The sequence below is a fragment of the Anas acuta genome, chromosome 2 (assembly GCF_963932015.1).
Source record: "Anas acuta chromosome 2, bAnaAcu1.1, whole genome shotgun sequence".
Classification (NCBI taxonomy): Eukaryota; Metazoa; Chordata; class Aves; order Anseriformes; family Anatidae; genus Anas; species Anas acuta.
This window is the reverse complement of record NC_088980.1, coordinates 55,614,935-55,628,043: the sequence shown is the minus strand read 5'-3', so window position 1 is coordinate 55,628,043 and position 13,109 is coordinate 55,614,935. Positions and strand designations below refer to the sequence as shown.

Here is a 13,109-nt window from a genome sequence, read left to right as displayed (position 1 = left end):
TCCTTGTTTGTGAATATGAGCGTCTCTTTTTTTTGGCATCTGTATGATCTATGTCAGGAAGTAGTTGTCGACACTTTACAGGAACCTCCTTGACTGCTTATGCTCTGCCGTGTTGTCCTTCCAATAGATGTTGGTGTGACCCAAGTATCCCATAAGGACCAGGGCCTGTGAACATGAGGCTGCTTCTAGCTGTCTGTGCAATGCCTCATGCATGTGTTCTAGTCAGGTGATCTATAGCAGACACTCACTGCAATGTCATCCATAGTGGTTTACTCTTTAATTACCTTTATTACTAATCCTCAATATTATCCCATACTTTGAAACACTGTGAGTGACAAAATCTGAAATGGTCCAACCAAACTACATTGCTTCCTATAACCTGAATCCAGTTGGACATCTGGTCCTATTTCATTTAGATGTTCTCGGGAATCTTTCTCCTCAGTGATTTAAATAGGGTTTTGGTACCTTGCAATCTACTTTTTCTTTTCTTTTCTTTTCTTTTCTTTTCTTTTCTTTTCTTTTCTTTTCTTTTCTTTTCTTTTCTTTTCTTTTCTTTTCTTTTCTTTTCTTTTCTTTTCTTTTCTTTTCTTTTCTTTTCTTTCCTTTCCTTTCCTTTCCTTTCCTTTCCTTTCCTTTCCTTTTCTTTCCTTTTCTTTCCTTTTCTTTCCTTTTCTTTCCTTTTCTTTCCTTTTCTTTCCTTTTCTTTCCTTTTCTTTTCTTTCAGTTGGCCTTTAAACATAAAGTGTTGGAAATTGCTTAGTTAGTCTATGAAAATTCTAAACATTTTTTTATTGCTTTCACCAAAGGAATACAGTTTTAAAGTAGAGAAACATTTAATATAATAAGATACAGTGAAAGAGGAGGTATTTTTGCTAATGATACAATTGTATCCATGATACTTCAAATCTTTATGCACAGGATTAATTCAAACTATGCCAATTGATTCAAGTGAATATAATCATTTTTGGATTAAGTGTTTGCAAGAACATCATAATGTGGTAAATTTTAAATTATCATCTAAAGTTTTGGCCACAGATTTTCCTAACAATTTTATTAAAAATCTAATAAAAGAATGAATTTATTTTTTTAAGAAAATCATAAAAACAGTTACTATCACAAGACTGCTATTACATAATCTTATGTAAATTAGGTATTTTATATCCTCTTGATCTAAACATCTTGACTTTGTTTATAAAATAGAGTCTGGATTACAATAGAACATTTTGTGTCTACTCAAGTACTAGAGAAAGCTCTCTGTCAATATGAATTAAAAATAGTAAATGTTATTTACAGATATAAATCCTTTCACTCACTCCTTTATGTTTTTACTACTACAGTAAGAAACAGGAATGGGTGTCCTGTTGGCATTACATTTCATGAGACTCATGCATACAGTGAAGTAAGGTAGTTAGGGAAAGGAGTCTGAAACAGGCAGGTCCCTCACTCAGATAGCATTCAAAAATGAGTACATACAGCATGGCCGTAGCCTTCATCCTCCACCAGTGTGTTGCAGAAGTTTTCTACCTCTAATTACCATGAAGTCAGGGCACATATTTTTACCTCCAAAATGTCAGTTCAGTCTCTATGTCTCCATACCAGTCCATGATAGTCCTTATTTTCATATTTTTTAGATATATTTTCCTCAAAGACATCATCTCCATTTTGGGGCATCCACCGTGAACACTGTCAACAGTAAATAATTATAACAATAGTTTTCAGAGAAAATCTTTGTTTAAATTTAAAAATAAAAAGAATAATAAAAAATTAAAAGAATCCACAGTACCAGGGTTCATCTACCCTGCCCCTGCTCTCTTCATATATACAGAGTAACTACACTAAAAGTAAACTTATGTCATATTTTTTGGATGGACTGTACTATTTTGTTAGTACAGCACAACAGGGTCCTTACCCTGATGGTGACCCCTGCACAAGCACAGAGAAATAAATAAAAGCAGTGAAAAATTGCTTATAAACCAGCCACTACAAATGACAAAAAGCTACATGTCCAGGCAGAAAAATCAATCAACTCATATCACATTGAGCACCTGGCCAGATTTTTAAAGTTTCCTGGCAGCTACAACCCAGGCATTTGAATACCTTTACAAGTCTTAACCACAATCTCCAGCAGAACTTACACCCATTCCACGAGCTATGGAATAAGAAAAACACCACAAAAGAGGAAGAAAAGCACATAAGCAATGCGTTTTTTCTCAAAATCACATCATTAAAAAAAAAAAAATGACAGTCTTGATGTCTACTTTTCAGGCTTGCACAAGGCTATTACAACTTTTAATGTGATGTAAATCACATTAAAAAATCACAAATTTGGGTGATTTTTGTGAGATTCAAATGCAACATATTTGAGGAGGAGGAGTTGATAAACAGCCAGTCCCATCGCTCAGTAATTTTAAAACCATGCCAACTTCCCAGCAATTTTTCTTATGGAAAGGAGACTCTTTCTCCTCTCCTCTTAAAAAGCTCTGATATTTTACCATGCTCCCACCATAATTGGATTTCATGAATGGTAGCACATACATTTGAACACTTCAAGTGTCCAAAGGAGGGCTATGAAGGTAGTGAAGGGTCTAGATGGGAAGAGGTATGAGGAGCAGCTGAGGTCCCTTGGTTTGTTCAGCCCAGAGCAGAGCAGGCTGAGGGGAGGCCTCATGGTGGCCTGCAGCTCCCTCACAAGGGAGCCAAGGGGCAGATGCTGAGCTCTGCTCTCTGAGGACAGTGACAGGATCTGAGGGAACATCATGGAGCTGGGACAGGGGAGGGTCAGGATGGGTGTTAGGAAAAGGTTCTGCACCCAGAGGGTCGTCAGGCACTGGGACAGGCTCCCCAGGGCAGTGGTCACAGCACTGAGCCTGTCAGAGCTCAAGAAGCTCTTAAACACATAGTTGGATTTTTGGGTGGTCCTTTGTGAACCCAGGAGTTGAACTTGCAGATCCTTGTCAGTCACTTCCAACTCAGGATATTGTGTGATTTTATGACTTTTATTTTGCCTTTTATACAATAAAAAAATAACTAACTGTTACACAAAACCCTTAGAACGCTACATGAGAGAGCTGTGTTTTGATGTCTGTGCATTCCCCTTGTTGTGGTGTCTTTTGTTGTTTGAAACCAGTGCAGTTCTATGGTAAAGCACTGGAGTTTAAAAAGTTTAATGAAGTATATTATTTCCCACTACAGATAGGAAAGCATACTCCTCCTCTCCTTTTATATTCAGCATACTGACTTCAGTTCCCTTTTTGTGAATCATCTCTCACAAAAAAGACCAGAAGTCATTGCTGCTATATTTTTTTTTAAGCTTTAGTACCTTTCATGAGATCAACAAGACCTTCAACTGAGTCACCTTTCCTTTCTTTCTTCCAAACTGCTAAGTAGTTATTGGAAGAGGGCTGTATGAATGGGAAGTAACATCATCTATCTGAAATTGTATTGCCTTAGAAATAAAGCAAGTAGGTATCTTTTCATGCCCTGTTCTGGTCATCTGTTGTTTGACATTAAACAAGTTCTTTCACATATCTTTTATTTGGTTCCCTATTTATGCAGTACTGGTAATGTAATTTTTCATTCTCGATGTCTACAGCTGAAAATTGCTATATAAACTAAAATATAACCATAAAAAATATGAGTTGTTTCCAAGTGCTTATCTACAAGACAGCTGGAGTGCAGTTAGCATAACTGAAGTTATTAATAAATAATGATAATAAATAATTCCGAGGGCGTGTTTGGCCTTTGCATGATAATTCGTGAGAAAATTTGGTACTTTCATTTTAATATAATATTTTTGTCCCCCAAAGCAATTTAATTTATTATGTAGAAAGGCTGACATTTATGTTTGATTGGTTATTTGATAGTTGTGTTTATTCTAAAATTAAATAAAAATATCTGATTCTTAGTCATTACCAAAATCAAATCCCTTCTTATAAAGGTCCTCTCATAGATGCTTATTCATGAGGAAGGTACACTATCCAGTTCTGTTTTCCCTTCATATTGAGCTCCAGGAGTCTTACTGCTTTCCAAAATACTGCTAATTGCATTTGTAAGTGGTTGTCTGCCTGTAGAAATGCATAGAATTAGTGTCTCTCCACAAGGTCAGAGAAGCCAGGAACATTCTTTTTTACTACCTTGCACCTGGAGAGCATTTAGCCAGTTGCAGGTAGCCTGTGCATTTTGGAAAAGGTAAAGACACATTTACAGCAGTTAAAAATTCCCCCTCAGCTGCTATCAGACAACAGGTTAGACCACCCCAGGGAAAATTCAGGGAAGGATTGTAAGTCTGCACTGTTCTGTACTCCAGCTCCTGCTCCAAAGGAGTAATCTAGTCTTGCATGTGCATAGAAACACAATGTCTCACTGACATAATGGCTTTTGACCAGAAACAAGTTGTAACTGAGAAGTGCTGCATCTGGCACATGTTCTTTATACATCCAACTTCTCAACCTTTTGAGGGCAGGCTACAATACTGAATAGCCCACTTTTAATAGCAGTATTGAAACATTGCAATTGTAATTGCCTACTTGAGGAGATGACTCTACACAGAATTGTACTCTGTTATTCCCTTCAATACTGAAAGACAGTGAGGGGAGAAAAAAGTGTTGCTAGCTGAACTCCATGTAAAATAGCTATAATGAAGCACTGAAATATGTCTGCAAATCTTTTGGATTATATACACAAGCATGAATATTTGTGCAAGTGGCATGTGTACAACAGAACTAAGCTTGACGCCGCAGACTAACCAACAGACTAGCAGAATAATGGCCTACTTTTATTTATGTATTTGTTTGTTAATTTAGTAATGTCTGTAATTTCTTTGGCTTTGCTAGTGAGACCCAAGAGGACTAAACACGCAACAGAGAAAAATGGAAAATGTAGAACTTTGTGATTTGATTTTTTTTTGGAACTGAAGCATACACGACACAGAAATAACTTGCATTTTTAATCATCACAAAAGGCAGGTCCCAATAGCAATATCTGTGTTTGGTAGACACTAAATCATCTATCCATCTGAAGACAGAAAACCATCCTCTTGATGTGCTCCAGAAATACACTTTTACTGCAAGTGATAGACTGATATTTGCTATGCTTTTTAGCTTCTTCCTTCCACCTCCTAGGATCACTGTAGCCTTATCTAGCATGAGCTTCAGTAAACAAGTTCACAGTTATGTTCTAATTCCATCCAGCAAAGCAAGCATTCATCATTAAATGGTTAATCGAGAGAAACAGAAAAAAAATGATATCATAAGCAAAATACTAGTGCTACAGTGCATCAGCCTTCTTTTCCACATAAGCTGGTGAAACAATGACAGTGGACTTCAACTAAATCCCAGTAGAAAGCTCAGTCATTCTCAGAGTAAAGACTTTTCCAGATGTTCAGACCGAGCTTCCTGTGTTTCAGTTTGTACCTATTGCCACTTCTCTTGCCACTGGGCAACACTGAAAAGTAGCTCCATCTTCTTTGCAGCCTCCCTTCAGGTATTTCTATACATTGATAGGGTCCCCCCTTGAGCCTTCTCTTCTCCAGGCAGAACAGCCCCAGCTCACTCAGCCTTTCCTCAGAGGAAAAATTCTCCATCCCTTAACCATCCTCTTGGTCCTCTGTTGAGCTCTCTCCAGGATGTCCACATCTCTCTTGTACTGAGGAGCCCAAAACTGGGTACACCACTTCAGATGTGGCCTCACCAGAGCTGATTAGAGGCGAGGGATCACCTCCCTCAAGCTGCTGGTAATGGTTTGCCTAATGCAGCCCAGGAGACCATTTCACCTTCTTTGGCACAAGGACACATTGCTGTCTCACATTCAACTTGGTGTCCACCAGGGCTCCGAGAGCCTTTTCTGCAAAGCTGCTTTTCAGCATGTCGTGGTGCCTGGGGTTGTTCCTCCTCAGGTGTAGGACTTTGTACTTTTCCCTGTTGAATTGTATGAGGTTCCTGTCAGCTTGTTTCTCCAGCCTGCTGAAGTCCCTCTGTTTTTTATCATGAACAGAGTGTTTCAGCCTCACAGTTTTATGTGACCAGCAAACCAGCCTAGTGTGCACTCTGTCCCCATCATCCAGGGGCAGATGACAGATTGGATACTGAACAAGACTGAACCCAGTTTTGACTCCAGGGTTACTCCTGGAGCTTAGTTTCTTGGTTTAGTTGATAGTTATCTGCACTAGTAACTATTTTTCCTACCTTCCATCTTCATTTACTATACTGACTGGGTAAGATTCGAGAAAGTGTAAAGCTGCATGACTTTTCTTGTTTGGCTTCTTAATCTGTAGGCAAACACAGAATGTGTTGTCTATGCAATGAACCACTATATTAGAGAGATATCATAGAATCATAGAATATCCTGAATTGGAAGGGACCCTTAAGGATCATCAAGTCCAACTCTTGACACCGCACAGGTCTACCCAAAAGTTCAGATCATGTGACTAAGTGCACAGTCCAATCTCTTCTTAAATCTGCACTAATTCTGGAAAGATAGTATGTCCACACAGATCAAGACTCAGCAATGCTGTGTTTGATCCTAGGTACAGTAGAGCCTCTCATTAGGACTAATTACTTTTGGCACAGCATCATGTTAATGCAGCTGTACAGCTTCCAGAGCTAGTTCATTTGGCACTTAGCTCAGGGATGGCTGCAGTCATGGGCTTAGATGTCCACTGCTATTTGGTCACATGAGTGAAGCTTTTGCTCATTAGTTCAAATGACCATTTCATTTGAGAATTTGATAAATGATGAAATCTTCAAGATGCTTAGTTCAATTGCTGTAAATATGGCCATGATTTTTGACAACTAACCGATTATTAACAGTCAGTCAAGCTACACAGAAATTCCTGCATTACAATCCAGCAATTTGTATCAGCAATTTCTCTCTGAGATGTTCTTTTGGTGGTTTTAATTTTTAGTTGATAAGTGAGATTCCATGATGCTATGAGATGTGGCATCCTCAAAGCAGATACTGTGTTCCATTACAGCACTTCAGGGTAGCATCAGCAGCCAGGAACAAGTTACCAGTGCTGTTTCAATGTCAGCATTGGAACAGCCGTCTCTCACCCCAGTGCAAATGAAGTTAGCAGGCCAGGTAATTTATAGATGACTTTGTAATACTACTCAGCTGCCAGAGTGTAAGTGGGAAAGGTGGACAAGATATTTTTCTATGCTATCAAATCCTGGAAAGTCTTCCTTTCCTATCCAGAGTCTATTAAGTCAACTGGAAGTATTTCAGTGAATCATTTCATTGAATTCCGTCTTCTGGTCTAGTCAGTAAGCCCTTTGTCAAAGGTGTATTAAAAAAAAAAAAAAAAAAAAAAGTCTAAAAAGTTTGGCAGATGTTGCTTATCCAGAGGTAGAATATTTACAAGCTGCTGTTTTCATGGAACAAGCAAGCAAGGTGGAGGGAAGCAATATCTGTCTGGCACTTTTTAGTCTACAATTCATAGCTTATTGTTGTATGCTGTTTTACAGCTAGTAAGTGAGCTCTGAATCTAGCCATAACAAGGCATTTATGTTCTAAGAATGGAATTTCAAAAGGATCCTAAGGAAGCTAGGTTTTCCCTTTGATATAAGTCAACTAAAACATCAATGAGTCTCATTGAAGGTTATAAAAATACATCAGGAGAGTTAAAAGAAACAAAGTACAAGGGAGGGGATGAAAGTATGTATTTCAGAGAAAATATAACAAGAAAGAGGAAGAGAAATAGGGAGACAGGCATAGAAAACTGACTCTAAGGAGGGTTGTAATTCCTACCTTCCCCCTCCCCCCCCCCCCTTTTTTTTTTCCACAGTTTTTGTGTCTTAAGAACCTTCACCTAGTACTTAGCATTTTGTGAGCAGTTTTCAAAATCCTGGATGGGTTCACCCTCAAGGCATCCATGTGCAATATCAACAGTGCCATCAGTTGGATCAGAATAAGAGGAAATTCTACTAAGGAGTTCTCATTTTACAGTCCTTGAGACAGACAGCTCTTGGGAGCTACTCAAGCCTGGCAGTGAAGAGATTTGAAAGGTTTCTTCAAAGTAAAATTTAAATACACAAATACACATCCTCTTTAAAATATACATGGATGTAACATACAACTTAAGTACTGGAGAAAGTATTCTAATTCGTAGCATGCCTGAGTTTATTGGCAGACCCCTGAAATTATAAGGCATGATAACATAAAAACAAAAGCTTTATTTCTTGAATGGTGAGTTTTGGCACATACATTTTTTCTGTCTTGTAAAGTGCAGAAGGTCAAATAGGCTAAATTCATGGTTCATGAATGACAGCTCATTCAATAAATGAAATTATTTCATTCAGCACCGAACAGGGAGTACATCAGCAATTAAGTATGATTTTGATGTTTCTTTTAATGAAATAAAAAATGTGTTTTTTGTATAACAAATTTTGATTGAAATAACATTATCTGTGAAACATTTATTCCAGTCCTTCCAGATTGCTTAAAAATGTGTATAGTTTAATTTAATCTGTGAAAATCATGTGGAAATCTTCTAGGCCATGTACAAAAATACTCACTGTTAATCAGTGTTCTTAATGACAATGATCATGGAGTGTTGCTTCTACCACAATTTATCAGATGTGCTGATAAATTTTGTATTAGACTTCTGGTACATACAAGAAATTACAACTGTACCACTGAGAACACTATTGGTCACCAGAGATTTTTCAGAAAAATGAAATGGCACTACAGCTTTATGTTATTTCAAAACAAACAAACAAATAAACAAGCAAAGCACACACAGAAATAAATAAATAAATGGAAGTCTTAGTTGTCTTTTTCTGTCTGATATGCTCCTTTGCGAATGCTATCATTGATTACCCATTTTCTAGTAATCATAGAATGGCTTAGGATGGAAGGGACCCTAAGGATCATCTAATTCCAACCCCTCTGCCATGGGTGGCAGGGATGCCACCCACTAGATCACATTGCCCAGTGTCTTGTTCAACCTAGTCTTGAACACCTCCAGGGATGGGGCATCCACAACTTCTCTGGGCAACCAGTTCCAGTGCCTCACCACCCTCTGATCAACTTAGTAGCCCTCTTCTGGACCTGTTTTAACAGATCAACACCCTTCTTTTGCTGGGGGCCTCAAACATGAATACAGTACTCCAAGTGCCTCACAAGGGCAGAGTAGAGGAGGACAATCACCTCCCTCAATCTGCCACTCCTCTTGATTCAGCCCAGGATGCAGTTGGCCTTCTGGGAAGCAAGTGTACACTGCTTGCTCATGTCAAGTTTTTTGTCCACTAAAATCCCATGATTTTAGATCAATGTAATCAAGATATAGAGTCTTTCTCTACAGGGATGCTCACAATGTGTTCTTCTCCCAGTCTGTCTTCATGTCTGGGATTGCCCTGACCTAGGTGCAGCACCTTGTACTTGGACACGTTGAACCTCATCAAGGTTCACATGGGTCCACTTCTCAAGCTTGCCCAGGTCCCTTTGGATGGTGTCCCTTCCTTCTGGTGTATCAACTGCACCACTCAGCTTGGTGTCATCTGCAAACTTGCTAAGGGTGCACTTGATCCCACTGTCTATATCATTGACAAAGATATTAAATAATACCAGTCCCAAGACAGACCCCCAAGGGACACCACTCATCACAGGCCTCCACCTGGACATAGAGCAATGGACCACCACTCTCTGGGTGCAGCCTTCAAGCCAATTCCTTATCCACTAAATGGTCCACCCTTCAAATCCATCTCTGTCCAATTTGGAGATCAGGATGTCATGTGGGAACATGTCAAAGGCTTTACAGAAATCCAAGTAGATGACATTGGTTGGTCTTCCCTTGTCAACTGATACGGTCACTCCATCATAGAAGACCACCAGATTTGTTAGGCACGATTTGCCCTTGGTGAAGCCAAACTGGCTCTCTTGGATCACCTCCTTGTGTTGCATTTGCCTTGACACTGCTTCCAGGAGGGTCTATTCCATGATCTTTCCAGGCACAAAAGTGACCAGTCTGTAGTTCCCTGGGTCCTCCTTTCTACCCTTTTTAAAAATGGGAGTGATGTTTACATTTTTCCAGTCACCAGGAACTTCACCTGACTGTCAAAACTTTTCAAATATGATGGAGAGAGGCTTGACAACTCCATCTGCCATTTCCCTCAGGACCCTGTGATGCATGTCATCAGTCCCCATAGCCTTGTACCTGTTCAGTTTTATCAGGTGGTCTCAAACTTGCTCTTTGCTTACAGTGGGCATGACTTTGTTTCCCCACCCCTCATCTTCAGGTGCAGGGAAATGATAGACATAGGAATGCCTGTCTGATGGTGAAGACTGAGGCAAAGAAGTTGCTGAGTACCTCAGCCTTCTCCATGTCTGTCATTACCAGTTCACCCTTCTCATCCATCAGAAGGGGTACGCTTTCCTTGACCTTTCTTTTCTGAACACTGTACCTGCAGAATCCCTTCTTGTTATTCTTTGCATCCCTTGCCAAACTCAGTTCCATTCATTCCTTGGCCTTCCTGATCCCATCCCTGCACAGCATCCCTGTACTCTTCCCAGGGCACATGTCCCTGCTTCCACTGCCTGTGCATTTCCTTCTTGTGTTTGACCAACTGGTCCTTGCTCAGCCATGCTGGTTTTCTGCTCTCCCTGCTCAATTTCTTACACAAGGAGATGGAGAGTTCTTGTACTCTGAGGAAAACATCCTTAAGTAGTTGCTTACTCTGTTCAGCTCCTTTGTCCCTAAGGACAGAGTTACTAGGGATCTTGCCCCCTAGGTCTTTAAATAGGTTGAAGTTCACTCTTCAAGGTAAACCTTTCATCTAATGTTTTGCCACTATAAAATATTTTTGAACCCCTAGTTTTTATAAAATAAATTTCAGTGGGAAATTCAAAATTGTATTTCTTTAGTCAAAAATATCTGTATAATCACTTATAGTGATTAATTAGTCATTTATAAGTAATTAGCTAATTAAACACTTATTAGTCCTTGCATAACCACTAGTATCAATTATATAGTTTACTGAATATGACATGGAGGAATGTCTAGTAGAGGCTGATGGTCATTTGTAAAATTTCTAAATATTCTTTGAATGATCCATTATAAATAAAATACTATAAATATAAATAAGAAACCATTTCTTTTCCAGACATAAATTTTCACATTTCTTTACCACTGCTTCATGCATTTATTAGCTCATTGTAGAAATTAACTGCCACTGCCACTCAGAAAAAAAATATATATAAATTTCATCTGTATCACTTTTTATCAAAACACATACTCCCTAAAAAAAATAAATAATAAAAAATAATTAAATTCAAAAATGAACTTTTCTTCTAAAAGCTTGTGATATTCTTTTTTTTTTTATGATATTATTGAAATTATCAGTAGAAATACAAAATCCTCTTTGAGGATATAATTTGCTTTGGTTTAATTTTACAAGTCAAACCGATTTAATTTCCATCACATGCTGTAGAAACTTTTCACAATGACTTATTGGAAATATTTTAAGTTCTGTTCAAGTTAAGAGGAATTAAATATGCTAAGAAATTCTGAAAGGTGTCTGGGCAGTCCATATTTCTATTAGAAATTAATCCTTTCTGTTAAGGAAGTGTGTTTATGTTTACATCACAAGATGGGTTCTCTTTTGCTTGGTGTTTCAGCTGCTACAGAGGTTTCCTTTTCATTTGATGTTGGAAACGGGCCTGTGGAAATCATCGTCAGGTCTCCCAACCAGCTGAATGATGACCAGTGGCATCGGGTCAATGCTGAGAGAAATGTCAAACAAGCCAGTCTGCAGGTAGACCAGCTGCCCCTGGAGGTCCGGAAAGCCCCAACAGAAGGGCACACACGACTGGAATTGTACAGCCAGCTCTACGTTGGTAAGATGTGGAGTGGGTAACTGGGCTTTGCTGTCAAATACTGGACTCTCGTTGCCTTGTGTCTTGCCAGTACCAGTTAATTTAACATAGTAATTTTCCCTCCTGGAGTAGTACTTGTGTGACTGAAAGAAGAATCTCCGTAGCTGTAGAAATAACAGGATCAGCTAAGTGAAAAATATTCTGTGCTGGATACTTATCATTTCTGTCTTTCCTAACCTACAGCTCCTGACAGAAAGTGACTCTAGCAGACAGTAGTGCCATACACCTTTTTTATTTTTTATTTTATTTTATTTTTTTTATGAGTCTCACCCACACATTAACAATGGAATTGAAAAATTTTGTATAGATAGTGCCAGGACTGTATGAGCCTGCGGTGCCCACCCTAGCCTCAGCAGGTCTGGTCATTCTCCATGCTTTTTCATTCACAGCTCACTGCAGTCATTTCCCTTTAGTCCCATGGGTTGTTTTCCCATTCAATATATTTGTCACACAAATGTATTTCCCAGAACCATGTTAGTCCAGTTACTTTCTGGAGTTGCTGTTCTCCAGTGAATTTGGGCCATGCTATTCCATCAGTATTTCTATTTCTCTGATTGTTAGCCCTATGGCTCTAATGTGTAGATACACCAAATGACATTACTTGGAATCAGAACTGCATAAAATGATGAGTAATTTCGTATTCCTCTACATACCTGTTAAAGGGAGAGGGGGAGGAGGAAGGAAAAATGGACATTATCTTATTTTTTCTGAGTTACTGCAGATTCAAAAGCAGAAATGAATTAAAATTATGTTTAAATTCTTCACTGCCTTGGTAAACAGCACAATGTCACAGCAAACTATGTATATAATGTGTCACCAGAGGTGCAACCATTATTTACAAGCCGAGATTCTACTTTACCGCTAACCATGATCTCAATTAAAGCCTACTTCCAAATCAGCTGAAACGTGAAGTTTTTTAGAAGAGGAAACCTTAAACTTTTAAAGGAAATATTAAGACTTTTTGTGAAACCGCAGGGAAATAGAAATATTCCAGCCTGAGTTCTTGGGGAATTGTTAATAACCGTTAAATTTTTTTTTAGGTAGTTTTGAATTAACTAGTACACCAACAATTTTTTGAAATACTTTGTACCTGTATTGCCAAAAGCTGAATGTCTAAATCTGCAGCTGATTTTATTTCTTTCTGAATCAGATCTATTTCATATAACTTGATGAATAGAGCACACATCTCAAAGAACAGTCTGATTTAAATTCTTACCCTGAGTTAGACAAGAATTGATTTG

The 13,109-nt window shown here is 38.5% G+C and overlaps 1 protein-coding gene across 1 annotated transcript in view; it reads left to right on the top strand.

Moving 5' to 3' along the window:
• CNTNAP2 (contactin associated protein 2) overlaps positions 1–13,109 on the top strand; it is a 1,125,334-nt gene that overhangs the window by 1,015,009 nt on the left and 97,216 nt on the right. The window contains exon 17 of the mRNA XM_068674838.1: positions 11,611–11,829. Coding sequence (XP_068530939.1) covers positions 11,611–11,829 — 219 coding nt within the window. The remainder of the gene's footprint in view (positions 1–11,610; positions 11,830–13,109) is intronic.